Raw genomic sequence first — 17,537 nt, forward strand, 5'->3', positions numbered from 1 at the left:
GTTTATTACCCGTCATTTATGCTAAAATTGTGGAATACTGTACATAGATCTGAGCACCAAAATTAAAAACAGTTCCAAAAAGATACAGTAGATAGCATGCAAAGCAAGGAACAAGACAGATAATGCTCTCCATTTACATAGAGTACTATTACACAGCTTCACAGAAATATGCAATTTGTCAATCTAAATTTATCTAAAATAATCTGTACTCATTACTTCTATAAAAGTGCATTGAGATGAGGTGCAAGGCAGACTTCATGAAAAAAGACATTACATTAGAAGATAATTTAGTAAGCAATGCCTTAAGAAATGGAAGAACAACCAACCTTACCTCATCATTTATAACTTCAGACTGCTCCTCTTCTTCTTCCTCTTCTAGGTCCAAGTCATTTTGCCTGAGGTAACCCTGAAGACCCAATGAAGGTTTCTTTTTAAATGCCAAGAAATCCATCATGTTTCCTTGAAAATGTTGCAAGAAGAACAGCTCAATCAAGTAATCCTTGAAATTTTCTTTCATGCCTTTCATATACTTATTGTGATGCTCCAAGCACTGCTTTCTCATCTGTGCATCTTCAGCAGTTGCAGGAGGAATTTCCTCAAGCTTCTTACTTTGTTTCTTGACTGTACTTACTGTTGGGGTTAAAGAAAGACTAGAAAGTGCCTGGGAACCTGTGATTCGTGATGGACTTGTAGGGGTAGGAGGTGACGTTATACCAAAAGATGAAGCTGCAGCTACTCCAGCTATCATTCCCCCAGAAGTCCTATCAAAGCTGATGGTCCTGCCCAGCTGCTGCCCATGAAGAACTTGTTGTTGCTGAATAAGCTGACCTTGTATAATACTGCTGATTTGGGGGGGAAGGTTGGTGGTTGTTATGTGGCTTGGTGTGGTCAAGGTCTGCAGGTTTGCCCCACTTGCCACGGGACTTTGGGGTCCAAGGTGATGAATAGTGCCTCCGGTCTGAGAATGAGGCTGTGAAAGCCTGCGCTCTCTTATTGTGGCTTGTGCAGCACCAGATGGAAGCTGTACCTGTGCTGTTGCTCCCTGTGCAATTTGTGCAAGTCCAGGTCCCTCTTGAAAGACAAAATGTCCACCATTTGAAGGACTTAAGCTTATCTGTCTCACCAGGACACTAGCATCCACAAAACCACGTGTTGGACTCTGACTACACATTCCCAAGCTAGCTCCAGCTGTAGCAGCTCTAACACCTTGCAATGCTTGGATTGGCACAGCACTAGGCTGTGTTGGGCTTTGTGTTTGGACTTGCTGAGACATTGGAGAAGTGACCTGAATATAGGAAGGAGATCCATGTTCAAACCTCCTTGTCTGGGAACTAAACTGGAATCCAGGGGAGGCGGGATTAGGGATAGGCAGTGGTGTCAGTGTTATCTGTTGATTTCCTGCAACCACTGGTCCTACATTTTGAAGTGTAATATTCACATTCTGACCAGCAACTGGATTGCGGCTCATTATCAATTGTTGTATCTGGTAACTTGGCGACTGGGGTCCAGGTGAACTGACCGCTGGTGCAAATGATGGAGCAGGTGCAGGAGACTGTGGCAAATTTGTTTGCATGGATGTCTCCTCTCCCTCATTGCCAGTGAATGATCTGGACCTTTGAAGCTGGCGTGGAGTGTTTGAGGGACCATTCCCATGATGCATTGTTGTCCTTTTCTTTTACTTTAAATGGAATAAATCTGTTTGAATGAAAAATAAAAACAAAATTATACTCAATATGTTAAAATTATGTATGCTTGAAAGAATTGTATAAAACTACAGTATATGTGATGTTTTATTTTATATAATCTATTTTAGGGAATGTGTCAGGTGCAAATACGAAAGCTGCCACTGCAGACTTGTTTTTTTAAGATGCTAGCTCTGGGGGAGACATCATTATCCTTGTTACATTGGTCTGATTTACTGATCTGAAAAAGGATGACAGTGAATTATCCGAATACCTCATATGCATAGTTAGATTAAAAAAGTCCACCTAGTTTAGCACAAAAAGGGATAAGTGAGCGCTGGAAGTCATAAATAGCTGCTAAAACACCAAAAGGTACCAAGAAAACCTTCAAAAATACAAACAAAAATAGGGTGTAGCGCTAAAATAGTTATAATCATCTGCAGACCATAATAAAGAGATCATAAAATAATCGGTGACAAAGTGCTGGTTGCAATAAAGTGACTCAGTGGTATCATAGAAAAGTGAAAATCTCAAACATTAATATGCATATATGTACATATAATAAAGCAAATAAATACATAAAAGTGGTCCCGGTGGTAAAGTGATGGCAATGAAATAAAGTAACTGAATAGTGATAAATTACGTCACTTTGTAGTGACCATTGGTGTGTAAGGTGCCAAGAAATCAATCAATGATCCTCATATAGTCCAAAGTGAAGTGCATAGATCATGATGATCTTCAATATCTGGTGATCTTATCCTGTATGGTGGTGATGTGGCAAAACATGTAAAGACTGTGCACTCACCAGATGCGCAATCAAAGAGCACATTTAGAGATAACACTCTCAGTAACCTGGAGGTCCCTTTAAGATGGAAAAGTCTGGTCTGGTGTCCCTCACTGCTCAAACTCCGCTGTCAGCAATGGTACAACAGCAAGTCTTTGCAGTGTGGGAGGAAGCTGAAGTGCCTGCAGGAAGCCCATGCAGGCACAGGGAGAACATGCAAGCTCAAGGCAGGTGGTGCTGTGGTTGGGACTTGGGCCAACGACCCCTAGTCTAGACTTTCTAGACTCTTCAACTTTGGTATGTCACTAAACCAGTAATAGATGGAAATACCTCAATGGGGATACTTGTTGCAGTGACGACTGCATTTCACTCACTTTGAAGAGATCGCCTGTCACTCCCGGTTGTGTGTAGGGGAGAAAAAGGAAAGGAAAATCTCCCCAATGGGACACAGGCTGCAAAAAATTAACTGATGGGGTTTTAATCTAATCTATCTGAAATGAAGGCAAATATGATAACTTTTTACAATGCAGAATAAAACAAACATAATATTTCTATGAAACATATCCATAACCTGTTGTACTTTGCAAAAAAGCAAAATGGTAGACGCTCCCACATTATTTTTAACCAGCTAATCTCCGCCCTATAGCAGTTTTACCAGTAAAGGGCGGACTTCCTTTGCAAAATCACGTATATATATCTGATCTGCACTCCCATCGTGTTCACGGGCCAGGGGTGAGCGCACACGCGCCCGTTGGCACTGTGATTCAGTGCAGCACCGATCAGTCAGCAGATTCAAAACAGTGATATTTGGCCTGGATCTGCTGAGTGATCAGTGCCCTATTACAGATCTTCCTGTGCCTGTGTTTACATTACACAGGCACAGGAAATTATGCAATCTTCTCTCCCTGAAACACATTCAGTTCCAGAGGGAGGAGAAAGCAGATCCATGTGAGTCAAAGCACTACACACACACACACACACACAGTAAAAGCACTGATAGGTCACATTTAACCCCCTGATCGCCTCCCAGTTAACCCTTTGACTGCCCTGTCACCAGTGTCATTGGTACAGTGTACAGATTTTTTTAATGATCACTGTATTAGTGTCACAGGCGACTTCAGATAGCGTTAGCTTCAGTAAGTGTCCCTCCCAGATAGTGTCAGATTGTCCGCCACTGCATCAGTCATCACAATTAACCTGAATGCCAGGAACATGCTCACATACACAATAAACCTCCATTGCTAGTATAGTGTCTGAACAGATCAGTATCTTTGATCAGATCAGCACTATACCACTATTCACAATAGTATAGTGCCCCCGAAAAACGCAGCGTTAGCAGGATCAGCCCTGGCACCTGCAAGCACCTGCGTTTAGTCCCTATGCTTAACCCCCCCCCCCCCACACACACACAGACACACACACACTCCCCCAGCAAGTGCAGTCTCAGTAGATCACTGTCACTTGATACACTGCACACAAAAGTGCAGGGATAGCAAGAACAGGCCTGATCTCTGCTAGCACTAGCAGGTAAATTTTTTGTAGCGGTCCAAGCAGTCCCTAATAGCCAGGTGCTCTTTTTCCCGGGAGTCGCACTAGGTACCTATAAATTTAGTGGCCAACGAAAGGTATACTAGTAAAGAGGCCTACAGTATTTTGAGCATGTCAGATGAAAACGAAAAGGAAGCCTCACTGACATATTCCGCCTCAGAATATAAACCTGTAGACAGCAGCAGCACACTGACAGATAGCACAGACAATGGAGTACAGGTCACTGCTAAGGTCAGGCGTACCCGGCCCCGATCCCAAGGTTGCTGAGGTGTTACAATTGCATGAAGATTCTTATATGCAGCAGAGTGCCAGTACTAGTGCCACACTACCTTTTGGTGAACTAGCGAGCACCAGCGGCCTAGTATATCCTAGTCTTTTTCATACCAACACTGCAGTATCACTTGTTGACATGGTGAGTCCCAAAAGTGCAGTACAAGCTGGTGCAGTGGCTAGCACAAGTAGTATCCCGCAGCCACCAAGAATTCGAACACAGGCCCGTAGAGCCCATAGTGTCCTTCTGGATGTGCTTGAAAATCCTGATTGGCAGCCCACAAATTCTGCGGCACCCATACTTCCCCCATTCACTGTCCAACCCGGAATTCAGGTGGAAACAGCTAATTTAACTACTCCCCTTGATTTTTTGGAGCTATTTTTCATGGAAGACATGTATGGATTGATTGTGGATCAAAGCAATTTATACACACAACAATTTATCGCTACCAACCCAAATTCAAACCTTGCCAGACCACTTGCATTTAAACCTATTACAGTGTCCGAATTTAAAGTTTTTTGGGGCCTAACCCTCAACATGGGCATTACTAAAATAAATTCATTGCTGTTGTATTGGTAAACAGACCCGATTCATCATATGCCTGTGTTCTCTGCTGCCTTGGCCAGGCATAGATATGAGAATATAATGAGATTTATGCATTTCAATGACAATACACTCTGTTGTCCTTGGAGTGACCCTGAATATGACAAAATGCGGTCCTTCATAAATCACCTTAACCAGAAATTTGCATATGTGTATACTCCGCAGCATAATATCTGCGTTGATGAGTCCCTCACTTATTTTTCTGGCCACCTTACATTCAAACAATTTCTCTTCAGCAAGCATGCAAGATATGGGGTCAAAATGTATAAGACCTGTGAGAGGGCAACAGGCTATACATGTAATTTTAAAATTTGCGAGAGAATAGTCACGTGGAGCCACCCTGATGCCGAGACTACATGGGGAGCAGTGGCAAGATAGTTTGGGACTTGGTGTCACCTTTTTTCCATATGGGGTACCATTTAGACATGGACAATTTTTATAAAAACGTGCCACTATTTAGACATTTGTACAATCTTGGAATTGGTTCATGTGGCACCGTGCTACCTAATCGCCGTGGCTTCCCCCAATGGCTTGTAAATACCCATCTTAGAAAGGAGGAGTACGCCTGCTTGAAAAATGATGAATTTCTCACAGTGAAGTGGAAGGACAAACGGGATGTTTTTGTCCTGTCTTCCATTCACACAGATACGACCATCTTAATTTCCATGGCAGCTGGTGTTGTTGAGAAGTCCCTCGCCAGACGCTGGTACAAAAAAGTGTCTGTATATTTATTTCAATTGGCTCTGTACAACGCTTTTGAGCTTTACAAAGCAATTGAAGAAGTGGATCCTTCCTAAAATTCCAGAGAAAGATCATCATGGCCCTTTTGGATGCAGAAGGTGCTGTGGCCCAAACCCCCAACACAGATGTAGTTAGTCAGCTGCATGAGAGGCATTTTCCTGATGCCATTCCTGGTACCCCAACTCAAAAGTCACCCCAAAAAAGATGTGTCTGTAGCAGACATGGAATTAGGCATGGCACCCACTTTTTTGGTCCCACCTGTCCTGGCCAACCTGGTTTTTGTCTCAAGGAATGCTTCCATCGCTACCATACACTAGTGGAGTATTAGTATAGAGTACAGCACGACACAGTCTAGGGCACATATATACACAGGGTCTTGAAAGATGTTAGGTAGTCAGGAAACTGGCTATTGCATTTTGAGAGACCCTAAAATCTGTAAAATACAGTTTAAAAATAATAATAATTAAATAAAAAAAAAATAAAAAAATAAAAAATAAAAAAATAGTTGTTTTATTGAGTTACTGTTTTATTGTTAACCACTGCTGTTTTCTTTGCAGAAATGCAATTCAGGTGTAGCACCGATCTGTTGATTCTGACAGCAACAGGGTCTTGCTCTCAGAATATACGTAAGTGTGTGCAAAGCTGTTGTATGAGATTTTTCATCCGAAATTAAAAAAAGAACATACCGTATTTGCCGGCGTATAAGACGACTTTTTGACCCTTGAAAATCTTCTCAAAAGTCGGGGGTCGTCTTATACGCCGGTACACATGTTAGGGGGGCTGCGGCATTAAGTACAGGGGTTTGCAGGGGCTGACGTCTCTTACCTGGATCCAGTCCCACGACGATCCGGTCCAGGAAGCGCGGCGTCTCCTTCAGTTCGGCCACTGGATGTTCGTGCGGCTGCGCGGCTCCGCCTCCTCACCGGTGATTGGCCGCCAGAACTGTAGCTCAGGAAAGGCACACAGGCGGCCAATCACCGGCGAGGGGGCGGAGCCGAGCGGCCCCGCGAAAATTGAGTGCCGGAGCAGCAGGTTAGTGCTCTGTGTAGAGGTGCTGCTGCAACCACATATGCTGGCTGCAGCAGCACCATACGAGAACAGGGTCAGCAAGTCTCAGTGGGAGGAATAGTGCCCCATCATTGGTGTCACTGATACCAATTATGGGGCACTATTCCTCCCACTGATACCAACGATGGGGCACTATTCCTCCCACTGACACCAACGATGGGGCACTATTCCTCCCCCCCACTGACACCAACGATGGGGCACTATTCCCCCCCCCCACTGACACCAACGATGGGGCACTATTCCTCCCCCCACTGACACCAATGATGGGGCACTATTCCACCCCTCACTGACACCAATGATGGGACACCATTCCTCCCACTGACACCAATGATGGGGCACTATTCCTGCCACTGATACCAATGATGGGGCACCTATTCCCCCCACTGATACCAATGATGGGGCACTATTCCTCCCACTGATGCCAATGATGGGGCACCATTCCTGCCACTGATACCAATGATGGGGCACCTATTCCCCCCACTGATACCAATGATGGGGCACTATTCCTCCCACTGATACCAATGATGGGGCACTATTCCTCCCACTGACATCAATGATGGGGCACTATTCCTCCCACTGGTGTGCATTGGAAGAGGGGTAGTCTTATACGGCGAGTATAGCCCAAACACTACATTTTAGCAGGAAAAGTAGGGGGGTCGTCTTATACGCCCAGTCGTCTTATACGCCGGCAAATACGGTATATGCCCAAGCATGGGGGCCTGAGGTGGCCAGTGGGTAGATCGCTCCTATGCTTCGGCATATATTTTAAAAAAAATTTTTGGCAGAGATGTATTCATCCACATCAATCGATGTGAATAGAGGAATCTGTTAGCTTCTTCTTTTTTTTTTCATTCATTTGACCGGGCCATATGAAAAAAAAAACATTTCACTTATGGTGGGCATACCACACACTTTTTCTGGCAGAGATTTCTGCTATTTTTTTTTCATTCAGCCCACAGGCTGCATAAAAAAAAAAAGAACATAACATATACACACAACAAGGACCAGCGACATACTGGTACATCATTGGACTTTGAGTGGTTATACCAGGATGATGGCTCCCTCTGCCTTCCACGACTTTCTCAGGCAGTCCCATACCATCAGGGAACCTGAGAATGCAGCCAGCATTTCCACCAGCTGACCTTAGAACTGATTGGAGACTAGAATGGGGCCAATCATCTCTATAGTCTAAGAAACCAGAAGTTACGAGCATTTCATCACTTCGGTTTTGCCGGATATAAACAGTGCCATTTTTAAATTGTGAAAGCATCTGATCACACCGATCTTGGCGAGATCAGATGATTTAAGGGCAGAGGACATAACTAGAGTCTAAGAGACTCCAGATTTCTCAGAAAACAATACCTGTCACTGCCTATTGCTATGATAGGGAATATTTACATTCCCTGTGATAACAATAAAAGTGATTAAAAAAAAGCACCCTCGTCCCCCCATGCATGCGCCCCACTACATGTCACGGGCAACGGGCGATACAAATTCAACATCCCTGTATAATGTTTGGGGGTTCTAAGTAATTTTCTAGCAAAAAATACTTATTTTATTCATGTGAACAAAAAGTGTCAGAAAAGGCTTGGTCTTCAAGTGGTTAGAAGAGTGAGTGATGTGTGGCATACGCTTCTAATGCTGGGCATAAAATGCCAGGATAACAACCCGACCCCTTTTTGGAAAGTAGACACCCAAAACTATTTGCTGAGAGGCATGCTGAGCCAATAGAAGAATTTATTGTTTGCCACGTTTTTGGAAAATTACAAAATGATATATTACTCACACATGCCATGGGTATATGTGGAATTACACCCCAAAATACATTCTGCTACCTCTCCCCAGTATGGGGATACTACATGTGAGAGACTTTTTGGCAGTCTAGCCGCATACAGGACCCCAAAATCCAATAAGCACATTCAGGCTTTTAAAGGGCTTTATTTCCCCATTACACCTCCTGACTACCTATCACAGTTTCAGAGGACCTGTAATGTCAGAATATTACAACCCCCCCAAAATTACCCCTTTTTGGAAAGTAGACACCCCAAGAAATTTGATAAGAGGCATGGTGAGTATTTTGCAGATCTCATTTGTTGTCATACATTTTTGGAAAATGAAGAAAGAAAACGAAAACATATTTTTTCTTTTCTTTTTTTTATATTTCAAAACCTTGTTAGAAAAATTTAAATCTGCAAAATGCTCACCATGTCTCTTATTAAATTCCTTGGGGTGTCTAGTTTCCAAAAATGGATCATTTGTGGGGGGATTGTGCTATCCTGGAATTTCAGAGCCTCTGAAACTGTGATAGGTAGTGAGGAAGTGAAATGAGGAATTTACGCATCATAAGGCTTTCAAAGGGGTCACTGAATATCGGGCTCCTGTATGCGGCTAGGCTGTCATAAAGTCTCACACATGTGGTATCCCCATACTCAAGAGAAGTAGCAGAATATATTTTGGGGTGTAATTCTATATATACTCATTGCATGTGTGAGCAATATACCATTTAAATGACAACTTTGTGTAAAAAAAAAAATGTTGTCATTTTCCAAAAACTCGTGGAAAACAATAAATCTTCCATGGACTCAACATGCCTCTCAGCAGATAGCTTAGGGTGTATACGTTCCGAAAAGGGGTCATTTGTGGGAGTTTGTACTGCCCTGGCATTTTAGCACCTCAAGAAATGTGATAGGCTGTCAGAAAGTAAAAGCTGTGTAAATTCCAGTATCCATACCATAGTTTGTAGATGCTAGAATTTTCACACACACTTATTGGGATTTTTTTACCAAAGACATGTATCAAAATACATTTTGGCTTAAATGTATGACTAACTTTGAGTTTATTGAATATTTTTTACAACAGAAATGAGAAAATATATTTTTTGTTCAAAATTTTCTGTCTTTTTTTGTGTATAGCGCACAAAATAAAAAACCCACCAAAAGAAAGCTCTATATGTGGGAAACGTATTGTGTACTCACCTCAGGAGTCACTTAATTGTTGCCTACATCCTGTAATAGTATGTAAATGGATTATCCCCCCCAAAACAATGTATGGGACTTTATAGGCAACTTCAACATGTATATAAAAAAAAAATAATAATTTTATTATTACAAATATTAAAACATTATATTTTAAAGATACAAGACTAATTAAAACTAGGTGCAGTGGCTGAATACATCTTACAGATTGAACATATTAATACATGTACACATGTCCTTCCTTGGACAATAAATATTAGATATTTGTAGGAAAAAAATGACAAATTTAATTTATGTACAGCATTCCATGACCGTGCAATTGTCAGTTAAACTAGCGCAGTGCCGTATAGCAAAAAATTGCTTAATTCCTGTATCTATACCAGTGGTCTCCAAACTGCAGCCTGAGGTCCAGATGTGGCCCTTTGCCTGCCTTTATCTGACTCTTGGGGCATTATCCTTTCCACAGACACAAATGATGCACCAATTCTTCCACTGACACCTATGATGGGGCACTATTCCCCCCACTAATACGAACAATCAGGCTCTAGTCCTCCCACTAAAACCAATGGTAGGGCATTGTTTGCTCTCACTGATGTTGGGGCATTTTCTACTGCTCTTTGTTTGGAAAGTTTGGAGACCCAAGATCTATACCATAGTTTGAAGATGCTATAATTTCACATAAACCAATTAATATACACGTATTGTGATTTTTTTTTTTACCAAAGACATGTAGCAGAATACATTTTGGCCTACATTTATGACTAACTTTGAATTTATTACATATATTTTTATAACCAAAAAATATAAATATTGGGTTTTTTTCCAAAATTTTCAGTTTTTTTATTTATAGTGCAAAAAATAAAAACCCAGCAGTGATCAAATACCACCAAAAGAAAGCTCTATTTCTGTGAAAAAAAGGACATAAATGAGTCTTGGCAATCTTCTTATAGCCTAGGCCAGTGATGGCGAACCTATGGCACGCGTGCCAGAGCTGGCACGCAGAGCCATCTCAGTGGGCACGCCAGGAAGAAGAGGAAGATGAGCGCCCACAGGCCGGCCATCCAGATTTCGTCCACACTGGACCCCCATCAAACTACATTTCCCACATGTCTCTGGGGCCAGGGTGGGTGTGGACGAGAGGAAACGGCTCCTATGCGGATCTGACACCAGGGGTGATGTAGCCGGGGATGGGCGTGGAAAGGAGGAAGAGGCTCCCACACTGCTCCGGGGCCAGGGGCAACGTGTTCAGCGTGGATGGGAATGGGCTGCTGGGTTGGAAGCCACACCGACACTGCCAGAGGTGAGATTAACTGCTTGCAGTATCATCCATCAGTGCCCAGAAGTGTCACCCATCAGTGCCCAGCAGTGTCGCCTGTCAGTGCTGCCCAGCAGTGCCACCTGTCAGTGCTGCCCAGCAGTGCCATCTGTCAGTGCTGCCCAGCAGTGTCGCCCATCAGTGCTGCCCATCAGTGCCACCCATCAATGATGCCCAGCAGTGCCCAGCAGTGTCATCCATCAGCGCCCAGCAGTGTTACCCGTCAGTGCCCAGCAGTGTCGCCTGTCAGTGCTGCCCAGCAGTGCCACCTGTCAGTGCTGCCCAGCAGTGCCACCTGTCAGTGCTGCCCAGCAGTGCCACCTGTCAGTGCTGCCCAGCAGTGCCACCTGTCAGTGCTGCCCAACAGTGTCGCCCATCAGTGCTGCCCATCAGTGCCACCCATCAATGATGCCCAGCAGTGCCCAGCAGTGTCATCCATCAGTGCCCAGCAGTGTCATCCATCAGTGCCCAGCAGTGTCACCCATCAGTGCCCAGCAGTGTTGCCTGTCAGTGCTGCCCAGCAGTGCCACCTGTCAGTGCAGCCCAGCAGTGTCGCCCATCAGTGCCACCCATCAATGATGCCCAGCAGTGTCATCCATCAGTGCCCAGAAGTGTCACCCGTCAGTGCCCAGCAGTGTCGCCTGTCAGTGCTGCCCAGCAGTGCCACCTGTCAGTGCAGCCCAGCAGTGTCGCCCATCAGTGCCACCCATCAATGATGCCCAGCAGTGTCATCCATCAGTGCCCAGAAGTGTCACCCGTCAGTGCCCAGCAGTGCCACCTGTCAGTGCTGCCCAGCAGTGCCACCTGTCAGTGCTGCCCAGCAGTGCCACCTGTCAGTGCTGCCCAGCAGTGCCACCTGTCAGTGCTGCCCAGCAGTGCCACCTGTCAGTGCTGCCCAGCAGTGCCACCTGTCAGTGCTGCCCAGCAGTGCCACCTGTCAGTGCTGCCCAGCAGTGCCACCTGTCAGTGCTGCTCAGCAGTGCTGCCCAGCAGTGCCACCCATCAATGATGCCCAGCAGTGCAGCCGATCAGTGCCGTCTGTCAGTGCCTCCAGTTGGTGCTATCAGTCAGTGCCGCTTATCAGTGCCCATCATTGCTGCATATCAGTGCATCATCAGTGCCTCCTCATCAATGCCCACCAGTGCCGCCTCATCAGTGCTACCTATCTGTGCCGCCTCATCAATGCCCATCAGTGCTGCCTATTAGTGCAGCCTCACCAACACACATCAAAGAAGAAATATTACCTGTTTGCAAAATTTTATAATAGAAGCAAAGAAAACCTTTTATGTTTTTAATTTTTTGCTCTTTTTTCATTTATAGTGCAAAAAATAAAACACCCAGTGGTGATTAAATACCACCAAAAAAAGCTCTATTTGTGTGAAAAAATGAGTGTTGCATGACCGCACAATTGTCATTGTCAAGTGCAACAGCACTGAAAGCTGAAAATTGGTCTGGGCAGGAAGGGGGTAGAATTGCCCGGTAGGCAAGTGGTTAATTGCAGTGTTGGCACTTTGAAATAAAAAAGTTGGTTTGTGTTGCAGTTTTGGGCACTCGGGCTCAAAAAGGTTCGCCATCACTGGCCTAGGCCATCTCCTAGATTGTAAGCTTGAAAGAGCAGGGCCCTCGATCCCCTCATGTTTTGCATTGTATTGGTATTGTTCTGTCACATGTTCTGTCCCCCTTTGTAATGTACAGCGCTGAGCGAACTATTGGCGCTTTATAAATACTGAATAATAATAATAATAATAATCTTTATGTAGAGCAACAATGCTTTTTTTTCAGATCCTCAGAGTTCTTTGCCATGAGGTGCCATGTTGAACTTCCAGTGACCAGTATGAGAGACAGTGATAACACCAAATTTAACACACCTGCTTCCCATTCACACCTGAGACCTTGTAACACTAACGAGTCACATGATATTGGGGAGAGAAAATGGCTAATTGGGCCCAATTTGGACATTGTCACTTAGGGGTGTACTCACTTTTGTTGCCAGCGGTTTAGACATTATTGGCTGTGTGTTGAGTTATTTTGAGGGGACAGCAAATTTACACTGTTATACAAGATGTACACGCACTACTTTACATTGTAGCAAAGTGTCATTTCTTCAGTGTTGTCACATGAAAAGATAGAATCAAATATTTACAAAAATGTGAGGGGTGTACTTACTTCTGTGAGATACTGTATGTGTAGTACGAACAGTTTGATTTATAACCGGTGATAAACACATTAACCACTTTAATACCGGGCACTTTCACCCTCTTCTTGCTCAGGCCAATTTTCAGCTTTCAGTGCTGTCACGCTTTGAAAGACAATTGCGTGGTCATGCAACACTGTAACCAAATTTAATTTTTTTGAGACAGAGCTTTCTTTTGGTGGTATTTAATCACCACTGTGTTTTTTCTTTTTTGCTGAACAAAAAAAAAAAAGTTTTCTTCTTTACTGATGTGCACTGATAAGGCTGAACTGATAAGCTGCATTGATGAGCACTGATGGGGCTGCCCTGATTATCAGTGTATACAAAGTACTCATTGTGCCCTGTCAGACTTGCCGAATATTGGCTCCCCTTTCCTCACAGAGGAAATAATTACTAATAACTAGCAAGTCTGTTAACATGTAACCAGCTGTGATCGGACACAGCTGATCACATGATAAAGAGCCACTGTGATTGGCCCTTTACCACGATCTGTGTTCAGCTGTGTCCAATGCACATAGCGGTCACCCGATGCGCATCCCAGGGGGTGCATGGGGGTGCGTGCGTGGGAGGACGTCCATGGAAGTCCTCCCAGAACTGGAAAGCTGCACTGTAGCTGTCTTTCGGCTATAGCACGATAGGGAACTGGTTAACCTTTCTATTTATCATCCATTCGGCAGAAGTTTTTTTTAACCTTTTCGTTTGGTTTTGACTTTTTTGAATCAAAAAAATCGATTTTCTATTTGTGCCCATTAACTGGATGAAAAACAAACAAACTGTTCAAATGATGGATTTTCAAATATTTTGTTAGTCTAAAATGGTGACATGTTCAATACTTATTTTACCCGCTGTATCACTGCGCATGCTGGAGTGAAAGCAACAATTCTAGGGGCACAGTTAACTCTAAACTTATGACCTGTACTTTAAATTGGAATTAGAGTGGTTGGTAAACCTCAGACATGAAATATGAACAAAGCATGTACTTCTATAGTGTGTACAATGTATATATATATATATATATATATATATATATATATATATATATATATATATATGTGTGTGTGTGGTGCACCGATATAAAAATTCTGGACCAAAACAGAAAATTCAGGATGTACTTGGCTGAAAACCTAGATATATTTTACATATATTTGCATTATATTTGACTTTTTAATTAATATCATGAATTTAAATGAATATGAATTTAAAAAATACAATCAAGTAACTTTTATTGACAGTAACAAACAAAAATTGGACAGAAAATAAAATGAAATATATATAAAATTAAAAAACTTAAATAGAGGCATTTTTGCATTAAAGTCATAAGGGGGCGTTTTTGCATTGGAGTCAATGGGACACGATTTTGCAACGAAATCAATGGGATGCGATTTTGCACTGAAGTCAATGGGATGCAATTTTGCACTGAAGTCAATGGGGTGCAATTTTGCACTGAAGTCAATAGGGGGCATTTTTGCACTGAAGTCAATTATCATTATAGTCACCTTTTTTTTCAGTTGATCATAGAATGTATAGAGTTAGGACTGCAGTACACTGGGGTGCAGTGACGTGGCCTCTGCAGCTTATACATATATTTGAAAATGTGTGCAAACTAAACCCTTTCTTTTAACGTTAACTGTTAGACAGGATTAAATCAGTTTGTTGCAGACTGGCTTGTAAGTGAGTTGGGAAATTTTGTTTGTTGTTTTATTGACAAGCATCGCTCTTCTTTGTGCTCCTTGCTGCAAAGGCCAGTTATAGGTTGGGGTGGTTGCCATTTGTATGTACTGCAAGTGTAATTTCTGTCCGCTGCCTTGTTCCTCTGCTACCAACATGAGTCACTTCTGACAGACAGATACACAACTTTCATGCACAAGGGACATAGCATGCAATAAAATCCTGCCTGTTCACCCATGTTTCATTGGACACAACTGATCACGTGGTAAGAGTCCACTGTGATCACATGATCAGCTGTGTCCGTAGGACCCAGCAATTACAGAGATCGCCAGGTGCGCACCAATGGGGGCACGCGTGAGGGCGCGTTCTGTGAGGACATCATATGACACTCGGCTATAGCGCGATTACCAAGTGGTTAAAAGCAAAAAGTAAATATTGTTTTTTTATCAAAATTGGCGTTTTTTTTTTGTTTATAGCGCAAAAAATAAAAACCGCACAGGCGATCAAATTCCACTGAAAGCTCTATTTGTGGCAAAAGAAGGACACAAATTTCATTTGGGTGCAGCGTTGCATGACCGCGCAATTGTCAGTTAAAGTAACGCAGCGCCGTAAGGCAAAAAATGGCCTGGTCAGGAAATCCTCTGGAGGGCAAGTGCTTAAGTAATGTTCAGGCCTGAAATGATTTTTCAAACGTGTGTGCAAAAAAAAAAAAAAAAAAAAAAAAAAAAAGGCAGCAAAATGGTTAAAGATCTAGACTACTGAAAAGTGATTGTGCATTTTACCCGAGTGGTCCCAATGCTGAGAAGCACCTGCCGGAAGAGTACTGGGGGGGTAGAGGAAGACCTCCTGAGCTGTCAGGGCACACCGCACACATACAAAGTGATGGGGGACGGGGGACTGTCAGACAGGCTGTGCCGTCAGGTATATGATATATAAGATGTCCGTACTACCCATCACAGGGAGCCCAACCGTCTCTTCTGCACCGTAAACAATAACGGCCAGTAAACAGACCTGCCCGGGCTGTGTGAGGCCCACCATACATAACACAGGCCCTCCACATAACGGTCCGCTCCAGGCAGGCAGGGATGCTGAGGAGAAGTGACAGGAGGGAGCTCCGGGAATGACAGCACAGGAGAGCCGGGCCGAGAGGGGGCGGTGCAGGCCCCGAGCTCACTGAAGGGGAGGAGGAGAGGCCAGGCTTCTCTTCAGTGACAGGCCCCAGCACCAGGGACAGCAGCCAAATCCGACAAAACGTCTTCCGCCGATACGTCCCCCATAACCCTGCCCCTGGGGGGCCCCGCTCTGTTCACTCACCTGTCTCCCCCATCAGTACCCGTCACCGGGCGCCGCTCTCCACTGACAACAGAGCGCTGTACGGAGGCCCGCACAGGACAGATGACCCGCAGCCGCTACGCATGCGCACAGCCCGTCTCCTAGACAAAGGCATCAGCTGAGATGGTCCGAGCCTTCAGAACGGGAGGAGGCGGATGACAGCGGTTGACATGTGTGGGGGAAGGAGGAGGGGGGATAACAGAAACACTGCTAACGTCATAAAATCATAACTGCTGGAGCTGGGATGTGACGTCATATAAAGCATCTGCCAAGAAGCACTTCTGTATGTGTCAGCTCTGCTAGGGGCTTCAGATCGATACACTACTGTGCACGGTGTGCACAATGCTTTCCAATATATAGATTGAGTACTGTCCGAGGACAAGCTTTCCCCGGGGAGTGTCCCCTTCTTCAGGTCAAAGCAGTACTGATCACAAAGATACTACCTTACCTTTGTAAGCAGTGCTGATCACAGAGATACTACCTTACCTTTGTAAGCAGTGCTGATCACAGAGATACTACCTTACCTTTGTAAGCAGTACTGATCACAGAGATACTACCTTACCTTTGTAAGCAGTGCTGATCACAGAGATACTACCTTACCTTTGTAAGCAGTGCTGATCACAAAGATACTACCTTACTCTTGTAAGCAGTGCTGATCACAAAGATACTACCTTACCTATGTAAGCAGTGCTGATCACAAAGATACTACCTTACCCTTGTAAGCAGTGCTGATCACAAAGATACTACCTTACCCTTGTAAGCAGTGCTGATCACAAAGATACTACCTTACCTTTGTAAGCAGTACTGATCACAAAGATACTACCTTACCTATGTAAGCAGTGCTAATCACAAATATACTACCTTACCCTTGTAAGCAGTACTGATCACAAAGATACTACCTTACCCTTGTAAGCAGTGCTGATCACAAAGATACTACCTTACCCTTGTAAGCAGTACTGATCACGAAGATACTACCTTACCCTTGTAAGCAGTACTGATCACAAAGATACTACCTTACCCTTGTAAGCAGTACTGATCACGAAGATACTACCTTACCCTTGTAAGCAGTACTGATCACAAAGATACTACCTTAGCCTTGTAAGCAGTACTGATCACGAAGATACTACCTTACCCTTGTAAGCAGTACTGATCACAAAGATACTACCTTACCTATGTAAGCAGTACTGATCACAAAGATACTACCTTACCCTTGTAAGCAGTACTGATCACGAAGATACTACCTTACCCTTGTAAGCAGTACTAATCACAAAGATACTACCTTAGCCTTGTAAGCAGTACTGATCACAAAGATACTACCTTACCTTTGTAAGCAGTACTGATCACGAAGATACTACC

General features: G+C 43.8%; 1 protein-coding gene across 7 annotated transcripts in view; it reads right to left on the reverse strand.

The window, feature by feature from the left end:
• LOC149466447 (E1A-binding protein p400-like) overlaps positions 1 to 16,294 on the reverse strand; it is a 223,006-nt gene extending 206,712 nt beyond the window's left edge. For 6 of the 7 annotated variants that reach the window (XM_089672452.1, XM_089672451.1, XM_089672450.1 and 3 more), the window contains exons 1-2: positions 16,164 to 16,293; positions 332 to 1,695 (exon numbers count right to left, since the gene is read on the reverse strand). In XM_089672452.1, the coding sequence (XP_089528578.1) occupies positions 332 to 1,660 (1,329 nt within the window). In that variant the 5' untranslated portion in view covers positions 1,661 to 1,695; positions 16,164 to 16,293. Of the gene's footprint in view, positions 1 to 331; positions 1,696 to 16,163 lie in introns of all 7 variants that reach the window. The other variant, XM_089672447.1, reaches the window with a different exon arrangement.
• Between the last annotated feature and the right edge of the window lie 1,243 nt (positions 16,295 to 17,537).

This window comes from Staurois parvus, unplaced genomic scaffold, assembly GCF_062004578.1.
Source record: "Staurois parvus isolate SC_StPar_1 unplaced genomic scaffold, SC_StPar_1.0 ptg000129l, whole genome shotgun sequence".
Classification (NCBI taxonomy): Eukaryota; Metazoa; Chordata; class Amphibia; order Anura; family Ranidae; genus Staurois; species Staurois parvus.